Source organism: Nanorana parkeri, unplaced genomic scaffold (assembly GCF_000935625.1).
Source record: "Nanorana parkeri isolate BGI_ZX_2015 unplaced genomic scaffold, ASM93562v1 scaffold113, whole genome shotgun sequence".
Taxonomy (NCBI): domain Eukaryota; kingdom Metazoa; phylum Chordata; class Amphibia; order Anura; family Dicroglossidae; genus Nanorana; species Nanorana parkeri.
Genome location: NW_017306381.1, coordinates 1,048,652 through 1,069,004, shown reverse-complemented (window position 1 = coordinate 1,069,004; position 20,353 = coordinate 1,048,652). Strand labels below are relative to the sequence as shown.

The window sequence follows — 20,353 nt, the reverse complement described above, 5'->3', positions numbered from 1 at the left end:
GTCTGTACAGTTGGAGGGCTTGCAGTAACCCCCTGAGGGTAGCGGGAGGGCCGAGGTCCTAAGCGATAGAGTCCCAGTCAAAGGTATCTTCAATTTCGTCGTTGTGCGGATGGCGCATTGGCGGACGGGATGGTGGGTACAGAGTTCGCGGAGGATGGCGACCTGTGTAGACAGAAATAAAATCAGCACAAATCGTGACGCTGCCCCCTAAAAGAAGGAAGCCTGTGCTCTAAAACATTATCAATAAAGCGTGTGTGGACCAACTGCTCAGACTTCATTCCAGATGGTGGTAGGCAACCTCGGCACTCCAGCTGTAGTGGAAGTACAAGTCCCATGAGGCATTGCAAAGACTGACAGCCGCAGAGTCATGGTGGGATTTTACCACAGCTGGAGTGCCAAGGTTGCCCACCCCCGGTTTTGGATAACACTTCATCGGATGGTCTGGGAAACTTCAACACTTTTTTTTCCCCAACCATCGTTGTGAATCAGCCTCAGTATTTGCAGGGGGAAAGACAGAAAGGCCTGGTCCTTAAATGGTTCCTAAAGTCATAAATATATTGCATTGTTTTCCTTTTATAAGCTTTCAGTGCTTTAAAACATTGGTTCTCAACCTGTGTAACCTCAGGACCCACATTTGTCCTCAGTCATTAAGTCGCTACCCAAGTTGCACGGCCTTGCGGTACTGCGCTGTCCGGTGCAGGCGATCGAACGCTGGGTGGGAAGTGCGTTAGGGGTGCCATTCTAATGAACGGCAATGCAACACACCTCCCACACCAGAATGGATGGAGCTCCCACGCGGCCATAGCCCCAGCCCACCTCACCTCAAGTCGACGCTCGGTGCCGCATAACATATTTTGAATGGCTGCTCGGTGCCCGTACTGACAGTGCTGCGCTAGGGGGAGGCTGAGGAGCCTTTCATCTAGAAAAGTGGAAGGCACGTGGTGACCCACTGGACACGGGGTTGCGACCCACTTTTGGGTCACGACCCACCAGTTGAGAATCAAGGCTTTAAACCTTAGTCTTCCCTAAGAGCAGCTATCACAATGGCCTGGTGTCACCCCTTTTTTTTGCCAGAAACCCTTCTTAGGTGGCCCTCTCTGATTTAGATTCACTGTGTTACTATAGGGCCTCGCCTAAGCTTCACTCACCTTTGTCAAGTAACAGTGGTCTGAAGTAGAGGAAGACAGCCGGACAGGGCTTGGCCCAGAAGACACATTCACAATGTAAAACTAATACAGGAAGGCACCTGATAATGCAGAAGATCTGCTCAGCAAGCCGCCATGGTCATGAATGAGTTTGTCCAGAGATCGTAAACACCGAATATGTGATCGGAACATTAAATATACACAGAGCCCCTAAAATACAATTCTGAATTCTGCCATAAGGGTTTCTTTGTTAATTGTAAGGAGACAGTAGAACCATACAGGTTATGGTGACTAAAGCAATCAAAAAGCCCTCCAGCCGAATCACTTCGTAGCATGGTAAAGCCTTCTCAGAACGGAAGGTATTCACATATCTCATTCCATCACACACCCCCACAATAAAAAAAAGATGACTCCTCATTTCAGGTAGTGGGTGGAGCCATGCAATCCATTGCTTTATACCCCATAGCACACCCAGAACCGCTCATGTATAGTCAAACTATAAAAAATTTGCATCCTGAGAGATTAGGCAGTCTAAAAGGTGGCCATACACTTTACCACCCTCGCAAGACTTTTGTCTTGCAAGAGTTGTAAAGTAATTTTAAAAACGTACGATCTGCCCATCTTGGACAGGCATATCGTACGCTTCCGATGACTGCAATGAGGGGCGGGCGTCCGATGACTGCAATGAGGGGCGGGCGTCCGATGACTGCAATGAGGGGCGGGCGTCCGATGACTGCAATGAGGGGCGGGCGTCCGATGACTGCAATGAGGGGCGGGCGTCCGATGACTGCAATGAGGGGCGGGCGTCCGATGACTGCAATGAGGGGCGGGCGTCCGATGACTGCAATGAGGGGCGGGGCTTCCGATGACTGCAAACGGGCAGTGTGTCGAACAAGCAGGCCACTAACCCACCGAGAATCGTACGATTTCCGGCGGGTTTTCAAGCATGCTGGTTCGACGGAAGGCATGCGACCGTACAGTAGAAACGATTATCGTACGATCGCGGGATTTCCCACGATTCTCGTACGATAATTGTGCAGTGTATGGGCACCTTAAGGGTACTGAGCCCAGGTTTAAGGCGGGAGCTATGCTGAGCAAGCCACCAAAGCTATGCCTCATGAAAGTAAGTAGACATGTGAGATTCGTTTCGTTCCGAATCAAAATTCTGAAATTCAGACATCCGAATTTCCGGATTCCAATGCATCCAAATTTCCGTTTCCTGAATTTCAGATCCCGTCCGAATTTGGTTTAAAAACAAAACTATCGGACATGTGACTTTTCTGGCCAATCAGATGTGTTTTCCGGTTTAATGCATCTGAAGTACTATATGTATTTACTGAACACAAATTTTCGTTACGGCAACATGGGAGCCATATACAGTATATACATATAATACTAAAGATGAGGCTCCCAGACCCGAATGGCATTCAGGATCCAAATTTCAGAATTGCATTCGGGTCTGGGAGCCTCATCTTTAGTATTATATGTAAATGGCTCCCATGTTGCCGTAACGAAAATTTGTGTTCAGTGCATACATATAGTACTACACCTGAGACTCCCAGACCCGAATGCAATTCTGAAATTTGGATCCTGAATGGCATTCGGGTCTGGGAGCTTCAGCTTTAGTATTATATGTATATACTGTATATGGCTCCCAGACCCGTATTGCTTTCTGGAGCTCCTGAATGGTATTCGGATCCTGAATGCAATTGGGGTCTCGGAGCCTCAGCTTCAGTATTAATATCTGTGTACGGTTTTCTGTGGTATTCGCAACGAATATTTGTAAACTCATCCGGAACTAACGAAAATTCGACTTCGTCCGAATCCGAAACCCGAACCGAATTGATTTTCGGATTTGAATTCAGAAATTTCCGAGCCAAAAGTTTCTGCAGCTTAGATGTCTAATAGTAAGCACAAAGACAGCGTGGGCACTAATGGATCTGCACATATGGCTTGGAGCGACCTACAGACATGAGACAGAAGTTGCTGGTTGTTTCCAGCCAGATTGGCTGACTACTGTATGCCTATGAGGACAGGCAGATGCCTTCTGGCTGACAGCTCTCAGTAGCAACATTGATAGATCAACAAATACATTTTTAAATGCAAGCTGGGTAAGTACTGAAATCAGCATCTTGCTGATACCGACTGGGGGGAGAGAAAAGCCACGCAGCCGTGCTCATGTGCTGACAAGAAACATGCTTATAGGATGAGATAGCAGAGTGACAGAGAAATGGGTTTATCAGTGTGCTACTACTTCTTTCACTGCCCAGTCACAGGGGAGGAGGAATTTTACTCTTAGATAAACTTTATTTTCCTCTAAGCTTTGTTGGGGTTGGCTTGCTATAGGCTTTGTAGTCACATTGGCTAGATCCTTGAAAGTGAACATAATAAGTGAGTCCTTAGCAGTATGATCTCTCACCTTGCTGACTGTATGTTGGTGGTGGTGCTTGAGTGTGGATCGGATATCCGGGTGGTGCAGTGAAATTATGAACGCAAGACACTGGCGTTGGCGGATTCTGTCCATAGGAGGCCACTGGGGAGGGAAAGCAATGTTGGGTTATATAATGTCCATATCAGTTGCAGTTTTTCCTAACAAGGGAACCCATTGGTCATATTCCAGTAGGATAAGGGAAGGCGAGTGCCAGACATAGTTCATCCAACATAGTGTGAACATGGGCCCATAGATAAAGGGCAGAAGGTCTTTCTCCAAGAACAATGGACTGAAAAGTGGCAGAAGGTCTTTCAGCAAGAACAATGGGCTGTGAAAGATCTTCTATGTCTCATCCCAGTCACATTCAGTACCCGCTGGTATAATGTGCGACTTCTGCTCACAGTAAACATTATACAAGCGGGTAAGTGACTGGGGTGAGAGTTGGAGGATCTATCACAGGCCATTGTTCATGGTGAAGGACCCGCTGCCCCCTGTCAACCCATTTTTTCTTGGTTAAAGTCTTCCTGCCAACGGACAATCTTAAACTGGCCACACATAAATTCTTGTCTCAAAGATGTGGTACCAATCAGCACACCAGATCTACCGCCCTCCCTCCTCCTCCGCTCACCTGCCATGGTGTGCCCAGGCTTGGCTCCCTGAAGTGCACAGGAACTGCTGGTGGTGGGGGGCATACAAGGAGATTGGCAGGGTGTCTGGCCATGTGTGGGTGGCAGGAGACCTGTGTGGCTCAGCAGATGGGATAACGAGTCACACAGGCTGGCGATGTGGTGCTGGTCCAAGCTCCAGTTCTTTAGCTCGGCCTGGCGCAGGCTCTCCATGAGGTCTGGGGACCAAAGACAAAAATCATGCTTACTTTTTTTCATCTGTTCAATGTCCTGCAGCTAAATGTGCCCATAGATGTGATGATCGTCACCTGGCAGGATCGGGTGACAACTAGAATACCGCAATGCTAATTCCGAAGCATCCCCAGCCAAGGTATTGTGGGGAGAGTCCATTGGCCAGATCAGAACCTCCTGGATAAGTAGAAGTACTAAGTATATGCGCGCTGATTTTATGTGGCGCTTTGCTCTCTGGAGGTTACTGTTTCAGCCTCCTGGTGCTCTTCAGCAGTGAAATGCTAATTTAAAGATAACATTTACCCAGAAGTCTTTGTGCCTCCTGAGTGCCTAGACCCTAAAACCACATGTCCTGCAGTCTCTTCCTCTCCAGGACTGGTCCCCCTGAAGCCACTTCTCGATGTTCCATTGGTCCCAGGCAGGGCCAGATTTCCCACAAGGCCCGACCTTGGGGCAGCAGGGGTGTGGCATTCCTGGGCAGGCAGTTTTCTACATTTAGCCCGGCTTTGGGCAAGCAGAGCTAAATTTACAGCAGGGAAGCCACGGCTTGTTTTGTACAAGTGATCTCGGTGATGTCGCAGAGATCACTCGTATGCAGCCGGTGGGTCTGCCATTCTTCTCCATGAAGGGGGGGGGGGGTTTGGCGTTTAGGTGGGGGTGCATTAAGGAACCTGGCCTTGGGGCAGCAGGGAGAGTAAATCCGGCCCTGGTCACAGGCACTCAGACATTATCACGTACAATGCAGGACCAGCACTGTGAGGATGCCGAGGGCCTGACCACAACCTGGCGCATCAGAGGACAGCACTGGCTGCTGGGGGAGCAAGGCATAAGGTAAGTGAAACTGCTTTTTAACGGAACCCAAAAACAAATAGAGCATTTAACCCTTTCAATGTTGGGAGAGCTCCACTACAAGGGTAGTTTTGAGATTTCCCTAGCTTTAGTTCTTCCGGATCTCGGTAACTGTGGGTGTGGCAGGGGGTTCCTTAGGCCTACATACTAATAGGTGCAACTCTTTCTCATCTCGAAAAGTTGGGGGTATGTATATGCTTCACTCTGCACACAATTTTATGCATCAATGGGTCAGAAGTGTTCCTTTAAGGCTTGCACAAGGCCTCAAATAGGACTGTCAGAATATATCATTTAAAGAGGAACATTACCCGTATATTTAAAATAACAGCAAACACACCTTTAGAAATGTTTAGTGATGACAATCTACACACACATACTTCTAGATCATTGCCGGCTTTGCATAACATATTTCTCTTTTCTTCTCCTCTTCCGACAGTGGCCATGTTAACTAAGGGCAGATTACTAGAACTCCCTTTACTTCCTGGAACTCTGGCACATGTGACTAGGACATGGGACCATGCACATCATCTCAGGGGAGGAATTTGCCTTTCCCTGAGATCTCGTGAGATTACAGATGAGATTTCCCAGCAATGCTCTGCTGATGTCACCTTCCCAGCATGCCACACTTGGGCACATTACATCATTTGTGCCAGACGTGGACCAGGAAGTAGAGGAGCTCTATTTGTAAGCAAATGAAAAACAAGTTTAACGAATGAATGTGAGATGATTTTAAATCAGCATGCAGAGCTGCACACTGATGTGGTTTTTGGTGAAAGGGGGTAAAGGGTTCATTTGTACTTCAAAGTGAGAATATGAAGCCGAAAATGAACAGGGAGTATATAGGAGGCAGACAATTGTCATTGAACTATCTTTTCCAATAGGCCACCTGGTGCCCTTCAAACACAGAGGGTAACAGAGAGCTGTTCTAGGATCATATTTTATGCATCCTGTTCATTCTATTATTTACGTCTTGCTAGAGAGTGCAATGAGCTCTCTAGTACTTTCACTCACCTGAGAATTGGGACAGGTCCACGGTGGACCAGTCCAGATTACTGACGATCTTGAAGCTCTCCTTCAGTGAGTCGATGTTGGAACACCAGTCGCTGGGGAGTCCTGGATGGAATATACAGAGAAGACGTGTGTGAGTTTTTGAAGCCGGTATAATTGACGGTCCTTGCACAGCAGGACACCAGAGACTCACCCAGAGGCATGCTGGGGGCAGCTGGCCGGGGCATCTGCGGGGAGGGTAGGTAGGGCGGCTGCTGCTGGTGCTGGGCTTGATGGTGAGAAGATGAGGGGTTGCTGATGCTGGGGACAGTGTGGGGGTGCAGTGAGGACTCCCCCGAATTCTGCTGGTACATACAGCAACTGGAGGAAGGTGGTGGTGGAGGTGGTGGTTGTTGTACATCAGTGGGGAGTGGAGAGAGCCCTGGGGATAAAGAGAAGAGAGTCACACCCTGGAAAGTGAGCATACACCTCCTACAGTTCACTAGCTGCTATTCTATGGGTGAACCTGTTACTAGCCGATTCTGTGAAGACTAACCTACTGCTACCCGACCGTGAAGACTGTTCAAGAGCTTTATGGGAATCCCCAAATTAATTACAGACCCGGAACAAGCATGATTTAAAACAAGTATCCGAGATATGTCACAATTCCTTATCTCTAGACTTGCTCCAGGTCAGAGACTCAGACAGCGCTGAAGCCAAAGTATCAACATGACAGCCAGGAAAGGAGAGTTCAGCGTTGGCAGCCTCCACAATCCTATAGAAAAGTATAGTTATCCTTTCATGAAATACACCTCCTCTCGGCTTATACAATACATTGAAATGGACTTTGCAGCACGAGGTTTGCAGGTAGCCATAGTGGTACAAACACAGGGCCTTGTGGATCCATATACACTGTATTGCCAAAAGTATTGGGGCGCCGGTCTTTACACGCACATGAACTCTAATGGCATGCCAGTCTTAGTCCGTAGGGTTCAGTATTGAGTTGGCTCCGCCCTTTGCCGCTATAACAGCTTCAACTCTTCTGGGAAGGCGTCCACAAGGTTTAGGAGTGTGTCTATGGGAATGTTGGACCATTTGTGAGGTCAGGTACTGATGATGGGGGAGGGGCTCGCAGTCTCCCTCTAATTCATCCCAAAAGGGGTTCTATCGGGTTGAGGTCAGGACTCTGTGGAGACCAGTCAAGTTCCTCCACCCCAAACTCCCCCATCCATGTCTTTATGGGCCTTGCTTTGTGCACTGGTGCGCAGTCATGTTGGAACAGGAAGGGGCCATCCCCAAACTGTTCCCACAAAGTTGGGAGCATGAAATTGTCCAAAATGTCTGGGTGTGCTGATGCCTTAAGAGTTCCCTTCACTGGAACTAAGGGGGCAAGCCCAACCCCTGAAAAACAACCCCACACCATAATCCCCCCTCCACCAAACTTTACACTTGGCACAATGCAGTCAGGCAAGTACCGTTCTCCTGGCAACCGCCAAACCCAGACACGTCCATCGGATTGCCAGACAGAGAAGCGTGATTCGTCACTCCAGAGAACACGTCTCCACTTCTCTAGAGTCCAGTGGCGGCGCGCTTTACACCACGGCATCCCACGCTTTGCATTGCACTTGGTGATGTAAGGCTTGGATGCAGCTGCTCGGCCATGGAAACCCATTCCATGAAGCTCTCTACGCACTGTTGTTGTGCCAATCTGAAGGCCACACGATGTTTGGAGGTGTGTAGCTATTGACTCTGCAGACAGTTGGCGACTTCTGCGCACTTCAGCATGCGCTGACCCCGCTCTGTCATTTTACGTGGCCTACCACTTCCTGGCTGAGTTGCTGTTGTTCCCAGTTGCTTCCACTATGTTATAATACCACTAACAGGTGACCGTGGAATATTTAGTAGCCAGGAAATGTCACGGAACACCTGAATGATTTGGAGGGGTGTCCCAATACTTTTGGCAATATAGTGTATCTATGAGGCCGGAATGTGAAATGGAGCTGGAATGTTCTTGGAGTTGCCTTGTTCCTGGAAGAATACCTAAAAAGAAGTTTGGCTGTACCTCCTTCACCACTGCAGCCGTGATGTTGGTCTCAGTAACAGGGCTTCCATTACCCTCCATAGACTGTGCAGGTAAGTAAAAGCAATGGAGTCCAAATATGATCCATAGTTCCTCTTTGTTGCTTTAAAATCCAGTACGCCACAGCAACAAGATGCTTACACGTTTCAGCTGCACAAGCCTTAGTCTTAGCTAGGACTAAGGCTTGTATAGCCGAAACGTGTTGGCGTCCTCCTGCTCTGATGTAAAGAGATTATGGATGGTATTTGGACTCCAACGCTTACAATGAACTTCACTGCCTTGGGCCTGGGTATAATCCGAGGGCTCTCCAAGTCTCACCGGTCACCTTCCTGCACTACCTCCCCCCACTCTCGCCCCGTTTACCCTGCAATGTACGGTACAGGCTCCGGAAGGAACAGCTGAGGTCGGGGATTTCCGAGAAGGAGAATTTGTAGCAGTCGTTGTTGTTGTAGGATGGAGCCCTGGAGTCTGGCGGCATGTGAGTCGGGGCAGCCTGTAGAGGAGACAACACAGGTTGAGGGACAGGTCAGTGGAAGCAAAGCTTAAAGGGTTAACAATGTACATTGTACCTTTATTGATGGCAGACAATGAGCTAATATAGCACGCTTTACCTTCAAGTGGCCAATACGTTTATTGCATTAAATATAGAGAATGACCACTAGAGGGAGCTCTGTATTGGATGGTCATTGACATAAATATAGACCTTGAGGCCAGGTTCACAACTGGGTAATCCATGATCGCGAGTCGCCCATCACCGACGATCGCGCTGCGGGTGCCATTATTTTCTACTGGCACCCCAGTTGTGCCGGGCGGATCCCTCGGTTTCCTGCCGCCATTCCGCCCGTGCAACCGGACACTAAAACAGCCGCGCGCCTCGTGTATCGCACAAAAGAGGTACATGTACCTTTTTCCTGCAATTAACGTGCGGATGAACCCCATTGAAATCAATGGGGGCCGCGCGGCAAATCGCTTTCTGCAATTGTGCATGACCGCGGCACGGCGCACCTTCCCGGATCGCTCAGGTCTGCACCAGCCCTCAAAAGAGACCCTGTCACCAGGCTATTAATTTCAACAGAAATCTTCCCATAAGATTATATGAGCATTTAACATGTTATGAACGTTGTTTACCTGTAAAAGCCTCCCATGTGTAGACATCCTAAAGTCCCGAGACTGCTGCTGGCTGCCGCCATCTTGGACGTGATGTCAGAAGCCGTAGCAGACTGGGCACTCCAGCTGGTGAGGAACTACAAATCCCATGACATTTTGCAAGACTCCGACAGCCACAAGCATCACTCTCCGAGGCATGACATCATTTGCAGTGTCACCACAGCTGGAGTGCTGAGGTTGTCTACCCCTTGTACTTTAGTATTTCCCTTTGCCACATAAAAGGTTATGTAGGAAAGTGAGGGGCTGAAGAGCTGGGCCAGCACAGAAGGTAACTACCCTGTTTCCCCGAAAATAAGACCTAGTACTATTTTTGGAAAGTTGCTAAAATATAAGACCTACCCCGAAAATAAGACCTAGTTGTGACCATTCCCAGGCCAGTGGTAGCATAAGGGGCAACTTGAAGAGCCACGGGAGAGAATCAGCGGTGCCAACGAAGCCAGCGCCAGAGGAAGAGAGGCGGCAGCGGAGGGAGCAGAGCCGCATAAGCCGATGCCTCCTCTATAGCGCCGGCTCCTGTCACAGGCGGAGTGATACCAAATGCTCTCCGCCTGTGAGGAATCTATAGTGAAAGTGCGTTTCGCTCATTCTGGCCAGCGATTGGTTACCAAATTGCTCTTGGAAAGGTACGGCACCCCTGATTGCCCTGATCACCCTATTCTCAACTTTGCCATATTGGATTTGCGTTAACTTTGGATTGTTGTACATAAAAAAAAAATAAGACCTCCCCCGAAGAATAAGACCTAGTGTGTTTTTTTGAGCCCCCAAAAAATAAGACATTGTCTTATTTTCGGGGAAACACGGTAGATACTCCCAGAAGATGAGAGAGCTAGGACATGGCAGGAGGGAGGGGAGGCGTCGCTGCGGAAGTAGCTAGTCAAATCTGCATACAAGTTCAGAAGCACATTGCAGGTTCATGGAAAGGAAGGAACCATTTAAAATACTTGCTCTGCCGTGCTTTTACCTGCAATTTTTTAATAGCAGGGTCTCTTTAAAGCTCATCAAAAACAAAAAAAAACAAAAATGTGATATATTACAGCTCTTCCGTCCTTAGATGTGACTTCATTAGTGTATTGATCTGTCCGGTTACAGGTACTCTTTCACATTTCCATTCACTTGAATGGAATGAAGGCAATGACTCACCTGGCTGTAGCTGGGGAGGGGGGAATTGTTCTCCATATGGTGTCCTTGTGCATTCTCGGTGGTTACAGACACCTCGCTGGTGTTACTTAGGGGGCTCTTATTCACTTCCTGTTCAGTGGAATCCTGAGAGAGCTACAAGTGACACAGAGAGGTCTACGTTACAACCCGACACAGTATGCCATGTGCTGCCTATGGCAGTCCTTACTACACAGGAAACCTATACTGGGAGAGACACGGGGACTATCTCCATCTGATAACACTACGGCCGGCCCCTCGGACTCTGTTACTTTCTCAGTTACTGATCCAAAGCAAAACATTAGATGGAAAAATCAAAGTGAAGTCACAACTCCTGATCTCCATCATAGTAGTAATGTTGGGAAGCATTGGGGAGCAGGGAGTGGTAGGCACACAACAACCCCAGAAGTGTCGGATTTGGACTATTCCAGGGGCGCCTATAACTTGGCATCATAGGACAAGTGGGATTCCCAGAAAGTGCATTCCGACTGGCAGAAAAGGATAAGTGTACGTTCAAACAAAATTCACTTATCCTTTGGGGCCTACCAATCCCACCCTCTCCTCTGCTCAGATCCATACTTACCAAATTCAACAGGCCCAGTCTCCATTATTGTTGTGCATTCTGCAACAAAAGTGCCCCTCCACTACCCGCACCTGTGAAGTACATTCCCAAGACTGCCATGGGGCCATCTCCCATCTGGGAGTGAGAAGTAGACAGGGCCCCATAGAAGTCAATAGGGATGCACTGCAGCTGCTAGACTCATTCACCTAACCAACCGATCAGTGTCTGCAACCCTCCTCTACCGATCCCTGCACTGGCTTCCATCCCCCTCCCCCCTCTGCCAATCCCTGCACTGGCTTCCATCCCCCTCCCCCCTCTGCCAATCCCTGCACTGGCTTCCACTCGCCCAAAGGATAAAATTCAAAATATTAACAACCACTTACAAAGCCGTCCACAACTCTGCCCCCGGCTATATCTCCAACCTGGTCTCAAAGTATCACCCTAACCGCCCCCTCCGCTCTTAACAAGACCTCCTGCTTTCCAGCTCCCTCGTCCACTCCTCCCATACTCACCTCCAGGACTTCTCTAGAGTCTCTCCCATCCTCTGGAACTCTTTACCCCAACCTGTCAGTCTATCTCCCACTCTGACTGCCTTTAGGCGATCCCTTAAGACTCATCTCTTCAGGGAAGCCTATCCCACCTCAACCTAACCACTGAACCATCACGTTCTCATACAATTCATCCCCCCACACAGCTCCCTCCTCATGTATCACTGGCCCCTCCCTTTTAGATTGTAAGCCCTCAGGGGCAGGGCCCTCCCTACTATCTTGTCTTGAATTGTATTGCGATTGTAATGTCTTCCTCACATTGTAAAGCGCTGCGCAAACTGTTGGCGCTATATACATCCTATATAATAATAATACTGCACAGGTGGGGTCAGCAAAGGAAGGTAAACAAACAATGGGGGGCGGCCCATCAGAACTCGGTAAGTATGCATCTGTGCAGGAGGAGGGTGGGATGGAAGGGTCAGCTGAAAGGGGCACTTTTTAAAGTCCTTAAAGTGACATTAAACCCTCAGATTTTGTAACATAAAACAATACTGTAATGTGCTCCTTACTGTAATCCATGGTCGTTTCCCTTCTCTTTGCTGCTCTTCCTTTTAAATCCTCATGTCTTCTCATGCTGGGCAGAACTTCTGTTTTGCAGCTGTCTGCCTTGTCTCTGGAATGGATACACGGTGTCTGTGTGAAGGTTCACAACCTGAGCCAGCACAACAGGAAGAGGCACTCAGCTGCAAAGGGAAGTTCTCCTCAAGCATGAGAAGACATGAGGATTTAAAAAGGAAGAGCAGCAAAGAGAAGGGAAACTACCATGGATTACAGTAAGGCGCACATTACAGTATTGGTTTATGTTAAAAAATCTGAGGGTTTAATGTCACTTTAAGGCATTTCCTTGTAAGATTCAGTCACAAATAAGAACGTGTGCAGGTTCAGGACTATGAAGAACAAGGAGGAGGAATGAGACTTCACTTTCCTGCTGGATTTGCCAACATTTGATCCATGAGTGGCCCAGCAAGCACCACCTGGCTTGATAAATTATCAGCCTAAAAGTGACTGCATCCTATCAGAAGGCGTCACCTTTTGGCAGCCCCGGAAGCCTGATGGAGATTCCCCCATCCATGTGGTTTAGCATGGATGGGGGAATCAAATGATTTGCTCTCTTGGGCTGAACTGGTGAATTTCGAGCCGTCTATGTCCAACCATAGGGCATGCAGACATTGGTGTGCACAGTACTATATACTAGGGATGCACCGATACTAGTATCGGTGCCCATGGGGAGTATTTGGCCGAGTACTCATACTCGTCCAAATGCTCCGATGCCTAGCCGGATACTTCCGGTATCGGGGTGCCGGGCAGCGCGTCATTACACGCTGCCAGGCTTCCTGATTGGTCGGAAGCTGGCCAATCAGGAAGCCAAGCGCCCGGCTTCCCAATTGGCCAGAAAGCCAGCTTCATGCTTTCTAGTCATCTAGTGCTAATCGGGAAGCCAGGTGGCGAGTCACTACACGCCGCCTGGCTTCCTGAATGGGACTACTATAGGTTGGACTTGATGGACTGATGTCTTTATTCAACCTCAAATACTATGTAACTATGACTTCCAGTATCGGTATTCGTTATCGGCGAGTACCAAATACTGGTATCTGTGCATTCCTACTATATACTATAGAACGGTCATCTCCTTGTGTTCTGTTGTCAAAATTCCAACATGCCCAGGTGACTGTCTGCATGGAGTGCTCCTAGAATATGAACTCCAGATTTTCTTTCTTTCCGTAAGAATTGATGTGTGGGTGGAGCCAAAGTGATGGCGCTGTAACTCATTACCTCATCATCAGGGTGTGGCCTCTTCCTGCGGGGCAGGGCTACGTCTTCTTTTGGACAGCTGTCAATCATCCAATATGATCCCTGGGGGGACAAAGGTCAAAATTTGCATCAATTAGACTTTCATCATTCCTTCTCCCGCGTGCTTCCCTGCAATCCTTCCAAATCCCGTATACTGATTTCTCTTATAAGCCTAATCTGAAGAGCTAATCTGAAGGAGGGATATTCAAAGGGGATCAGCATGCGTTACATCTGTTTAGATAGGTGTGTACGGAGCATGACGTCTTGTCTGTGCTTTGACCACTCAGAGTTCACTTTATTCCCCCTTTCCAGATGCAAATTATTGTTATAAGGAGTGTATATAGAGCCAATAATTTACATCAGTCCGCGCCCTCAAGGAGTTTACAATCTGAGCAGGGACGTGCTGTCAGGGGAGACAGAGCCTCACCTAGTATTATGGAGGAAAAAGCTGTCAGCTTCAAGTCTGAAGCTGACATCTTTTTCTCCATTCAGATTGGCTTCTATCAGGTTACAGAGCAGGAAAAGCCTCCCCGCTGTGTAACCTGTCATGGACGGAGCGTTGCTTGTTAATTACAGGCAGCGCTGCATCTGGCTTTTGACAGGTAGTTAGGTTACACCGCAGCGGGCTTCCCCACTGCTTGTGTAACCTAACATAGTGAGGCCAGAGCTGCAACAGCCTCTACTCTGTGTTAGAGGCATGAGCTCTGTGGATTGTTTGGACCAATGGCAAAGCGCCATTGGTCCAAGCTGTCCAATCAAAAAAAAAACCAGTGAGGACATCGATCTCGATGCCTCACCAGTGACGAGCAAGTGAGGGACAGGGAGGTTCCTATCTGTGGATGGCAAAAGCGCCACTGGTCCAAACTGGTCCAAAAAACGGGGGGAAAAAACCCAACAGTGTGGACATCTCGATGCCTCACCAGTGAGGGACAGGGAGGCTCCTCCCTTCCTCCTCCCCACAAAGCTTGTTACCGAGCTGGGGGGTGGAGCTTCTGCTGGACAGGGCGGGGTTTGGCGAGACAGGGGTGGAGCTATGGCAGGCTGGAGGACGCCTCACCCAGCACAAAAGGCACGTCACGTCACTGGATCTGAGGTCCCCACCTCACATACACATACTAGGGCCAACTTACCTACCGACATGTCTTTGAGTGGAAACCCGCACAGGCACAGGGAGAAAATGCAATCGCCATGCAGATAGTGCCTTGGTTGGGGTTTGAACCAAGGACCCCCAGTGCTGCAAGGCAGAAGTGCTAACCGCTAAGCCACTGTGCTGCACATTACCATCTTTTACCCCCATTCCATTCAGCTGCTGGGAGCAAAGGAAACCCCCATGTGGGAGCTACAATACACGTCATGGTCATGGCTCACACAGTGCTATCTATGCACATCCCGTGTAAAGGTTTTGGGGGGCCAAATGGTTTGCTTACAAAACCAGACCATCCTTCCCCTCGCTATGCGCAACTAGAAGAGTCACTTCTGACCTGACATACACGTTATATAATACAATAATGACATCCTGTCTTCTTCCTTTATTGACCTCTAGGCTTTCAACCCTCCATAGGTCTCAACACGTCTACTAAGTGCTGTTCAGTGTAGTGGCAGCCGGTGTACAATGATCTGCTCCTGGCTACAGCACACACGGCATGAATACCTCAGCCACGGCCAACAATACTGATCTACAGAAAGGTACATTGCATTGTAGCCATTGACGTGGGACACCTGACCTCCACTTCTCACCCCCTCCCCCCATTGTCTAGAGTTTATACTGACCTTCCCCGGGTCGTCTCTGGGCCGCGGCACTTTCCTGAAGCACTTGTTGAGAGACAGGTTGTGGCGGATCGAGTTCTGGAAGACACAAAGTATTGCGAGTCAGCATTCATTGTCACAATGGTCCCCCGTCTGTTCCTCATACATACCCGGGAATATTCCATTCGTCCCAAACCTTCCCAGTAGCATTTCTCAAACCAATCCTCGGGGACTACAAAGGGATCGTGAGCGTAGCACCAAGGGGCCAACTGATCATTCATTTCTGATTCTATTAGAAGAATCAAAGATAGAGGCCGGCTTCACACCTACGCTGCCCAAAGATAGAGGCCGGCTTCACACCTACTCTGCCCAAAGATAGAGGCCGGCTTCACACCTACACTGCCCAAAGATAGAGGTCGGCTTCACACCTACACTGCCCAAAGATAGAGGTCGGCTACACACCTACGCTGCCCAAAGATAGAGGCCGGCTTCACACCTACACTGCCCAAAGATAGAGGCCGGCTTCACACCTACACTGCCCAAAGATAGAGGCCAGCTGCACACCTACACTGCCCATAGACAGAGGCCGCCTTCACACCTACGCTGCCCAAACATAGAGGCCGGCTTCACGCCTACACTGCCCAAAGATAGAGGCCGGCTTCACACCTACACTGCCCAAAGATAGAGGCCGGCTTTACACCTACACTGCCCAAAGATAGAGGCCGGCAATAGATAAGACAGGTTGAAAACCCTGTTCAAGCCCTATATTCCCACCACCAGCATTATCATCAACACCAGCATCATTATTGTTATCATCATCACCAACACCATCATCATCACCACCACCTCCATCATCATCATCACCACCTCCATCATCACCACCAGCATCACCTCCTTCATCATCACCATCACCTCCACCAGCATTATTATCATCACCACCTCCAGCATTATTATCACCACCACCTCCATCATCATCACCACCTCCATCATCATCACCACCTCCATCATCATCACCACCTCCATCATCATCACCGCCTCCATCATCATCACCGCCTCCATCATCATCACCACCTCCATCATCATCATCATCACCACCATCATCATCATCACCACCTCCATCATCATCATCACCACCTCCATCACCACCTCCATCATCATCACCACCTCCATCATCATCACCACCTCCATCACCATCACCACCTCCATCATCACCAGCATCATCATCATCATCATCATCACCACCAGCTTCTCCGAGGCATCTCTCTCCATCACATGGGGTATCCAGAGGGGTCCCCAGAATAGTCAGAAGCATTTAGAAAACTGCTATGAGGCCAGTATGACTTTATTGTGCATCACAAGAGAAAGATGGAAGTGGTTTAGTGGCCTTCAAGGGAGGGAGAAGTAACATACATTGACCATCTTATTAGCATTAAGTGATATATTTATTAGACATGCAAGCTGCGGAAAAATTTGGTTCGGTTATTTCGGGATTCGGATCCGAAATTAATTTTGGTTCGGGTTTCGTACGAAAACCGAATTTCGTTAGTTTCAGACGAGTTTGCGAATATTCGTTGCGAATACCAAAAGAAAACCGTATACAGATATTAAAAGGAGAACTTTGGGGTCAGTGTTTTTCCCCATAGTTCTCCTTAGGGTAACGGGAGGACACAAACTAGCGTCCTCCCGTCACCCTAAGCTCAGTATACCACGAGCTACAGCTCCCTATATACTGAGACGCCGCAGCCGGATCGGATCCCGACTTAGATGACGGGATCCGCCCAGCTGCGTGAGTGACAGCTGGCTCTGCCTATCTAGAGGCAGAGCCAGCTGTACCCCTCCCCCGTCCGTTCCGCCAGTCAGCGCTGGAGGATCGGAGAGGGGAATCCAGCCCCTCCCCCTGTCACGGCAGAGAGCCGTGACAGGATCGAGAGGTGAGCGAACCCGGTATGTGTTCGCTCACCTCCAGATCTACTGAGCCGACCTGTGACAGTCTCATTGTCACAGGTCGGCTAGAACTATGAGGTGAGTGAAAAGCACTCCCCTCATAGTTCTCCTTTAATACTAAAGCCGAGGCCCCCAGACCCGAATGGCATTCCGGATCCGAATTTTTGAATTGCATTGGGGAGCTCCTGAATGCCATTTGGGTCTGCCATTTATACTGTATATGGCTCCCAGACCAAAATGTTGCCGTAACGAAAATTCGCATTCAGACCCATTCGGATGCATTATACCGAAAAACACATCTGATTGGCCAGAAAAGTCACATGTCACATCAGTTTTGTTTTTTGAACAGAATTCGGATGGGATCCGAAATTCGGAAACCAAAATTCGGATTCGGATGCATTGTGATTTCGGAAATTCAGATGTGTCCTAATTTTGATTCAGAAAGAAACAAAAAATCGCACACGTCTAATATTTATTAGAAAATAATGTAGAAAGGACGAGAGCCCCACACATCTGGTATGAGTCCAGTAAGTCTTATTGCGCATAACGAGAAAAAGCCAATGGGGGGCAGACAAAATGTGGAGCAGATTTGCACTGCGGCCAATCAGCTTCTCTCTCTGATTTTCTAATCTTACCTGAGCAAACTCAAGAGAGAAGCTGATTGGTTGCCATGGGAAACTGCTCCAGATTCTGTTTGCTCCAGTTTTGATAAATTAATGTGTTTTAGGGGCTCAAAACTCCCCCTTCATCGGGACTTAAAAGGAGAACTATGAGGCGAGCGATTTTCACTCATTTCGGCTGCGGCGTCTCAGTATACCGCGAGCTGTAGCTCGCGGTATACTGAGCTAGTTTGTGTTCTTCCGTGACCCTTAGGTGAACTATGGGGAAAAGCCCTGAGCCCATAGTTTGTCCTTTAATGACACGCCGCCCGGCTTCCTCATTGGTCAGGAAGCTGGCCAACCAGGAAGCCTGGCGGCGAGTCATTATCCACCCCCCGGCTTCCTGATTGGTAAGAACGCCAGCTCCATGCTTCCTCGCCACCTGGTGACGCTCATCATTACGCGTCACCCAGAATCCTTAATGGGACTTCCGGTATCGGTATTCGGTATCGGCAAGTACCGGGGAAAAATTATTGGTACTGGTCCTGGATACTGAAAAACCGGTATCAGTGAATCCCTAATACAAATGGAAGCCAAGATGTAGCAACATCTACACCCTTCACTGGGGCCATTTATAATACGATCGGTTTGTAATAAAGAAGACTCGGGGCTCTGCGCACGCACAGCGTCTGCAGGCAACATTACAGCAGAACTCAATCCAAAAATAATAAGATAAAAACGAACAGCCCCTAAAAGATAATCCTTCCCCACTGGGAGATCTCCTTTTCAATCTAAGAGCGGTGACACCGAGAGCGATACAATCCTGACAGAGGGCCAATCTAAGAGCGGTGACACCGAGAGCGATACAATCCTGACAGAGGGCCAATCTAAGAGCGGTGACACCGAGAGCGATACAATCCTGACAGAGAGTCAATCTAAGAGCGGTGACACCGAGAGCGATACAATCCTGACAGAGAGTAAACAAAAATTCCACACAGAGACGAAAAAAAGTATTGGCTTTAGATAGACATTACATAAACAAAGTCACGTCGCCCACTGAGGGCAAAGTTTACACCTGGGCGTTTTGTGGCGCGCTCCTGCGCTCTGCAAAACGCTCAAACACCGAAATCCCATTATTTCCTATGGGTACGGTTCACACCTGGGCGTATTACAGGCCATATATACGCGCTACAAAACGTCCTACGCCCAAAGAAGTACAGGAGCTTCTTTGGGGCGTTTTTGTCGCGCGTTTCCAATGGGATACAGCCAAGTAGCCCTCGGACCTCCTCCCATGTGCTTGGGTCTAGTGACCAGCCAACACCAAGGACAGCAGTACTGGCCGTAATGAAGGCAGGAGCGGCAGGGAGTATCTGGGATTGGTGAAGGAAGGAGGGAGGCGCTTTACACAGGCGCTGCCATTTTGACTTTAGAGGGCAAGGTGGCAGTTAGTCGCGTGTGATTTGTTTCATTTCGAATTTTCCGAAATTCGGACACATCCAAATTTCCCAATGCATCCGAATTTCAATTTCCAAATTTCGGATCCCGTCCGAATTTCGTTCAAAAATGAAACTGATGTGACATGTGACTTTTCTGGCCAATCGGATGTGTTTTTCGGTTTAATGCATCCGAATGGGTCTGAACAGGAATTTTCGTTACGGCAACATGGGAGCCATATACAGTATATACGTATAATACTAAAGCTGAAGCTCCCAGACCCAAATGGCATTTGGGATCCGAATTTCCAAATTGTATTGGGGAGCTCCCAAATGCCATTTGGGTCTGGGAGCCTCAGCTTTAGTCATATATGTATATGGCTCCCAGACCCGAATGGCATTCAGGATCCAAATTTCCAAAAATTGTTTTGGAGAGCTCCCAAAAGCCATTCGGGTCTGGGAGTCATATACATATATTACTAAAGCTAAGGCTCCCAGACCCGAATGGCATTTAGGAGCTCCCCAAAACAATTTTTGGAAATTTGGATCCTGAATGCCATTCGGGTCTGGGAGTCATATACATATATTACTAAAGCTAAGGCTCCCAGACCCGAATGGCATTTGGGGGGCTCCCGAATGCAATTCCAAAATTCGGACCCCGAATGCCGTTCAGGTCCGGGAGCCTCAGCTTTAGTATTAATATCTGTATACGGCTTTCTGTGGTATTCGCAACGGATATTCCTAAACTCATCCGAAACTAACGAAAATTCGGATTTCGTCCCAATCCGAAAACCCTGAACCGAATTTCGGATCCGAATCCCGAAATAACTTAACCGAAGCTTTCCGCAGCTTACATGTCTGTCACCCAGCAAATCCATTGTGAGGAGCTGGTGTGTGTTGCTGGTGTCTCCCGAGTACGCTTAGTGTCCTGCTTGCTATGCTGGCTGAACCTGGAACAAGTCCTCCTTCCCATACTTGTTCTGGGTCAGCGCCTCGAAGAACTGAAGCAAATGGATCAGCATGACAACCAGAGAACTAGCATTTTCAAAAGAAGTTTAA

The 20,353-nt window shown here is 48.6% G+C and overlaps 1 protein-coding gene across 1 annotated transcript in view; it reads right to left on the bottom strand.

The window, feature by feature from the left end:
• Positions 1 to 20,353, bottom strand: part of FOXJ2 (forkhead box J2) — a 21,196-nt gene continuing 843 nt past the window's right edge. The window contains exons 3-11 of the mRNA XM_018553174.1: positions 15,343 to 15,428; positions 13,555 to 13,635; positions 10,657 to 10,788; positions 8,704 to 8,842; positions 6,484 to 6,711; positions 6,294 to 6,395; positions 4,205 to 4,420; positions 3,565 to 3,678; positions 1 to 162 (exon numbers count right to left, since the gene is read on the bottom strand). Coding sequence (XP_018408676.1) covers positions 59 to 162; positions 3,565 to 3,678; positions 4,205 to 4,420; positions 6,294 to 6,395; positions 6,484 to 6,711; positions 8,704 to 8,842; positions 10,657 to 10,788; positions 13,555 to 13,635; positions 15,343 to 15,428 — 1,202 coding nt within the window. The 3' untranslated portion in view covers positions 1 to 58. The remainder of the gene's footprint in view (positions 163 to 3,564; positions 3,679 to 4,204; positions 4,421 to 6,293; positions 6,396 to 6,483; positions 6,712 to 8,703; positions 8,843 to 10,656; positions 10,789 to 13,554; positions 13,636 to 15,342; positions 15,429 to 20,353) is intronic.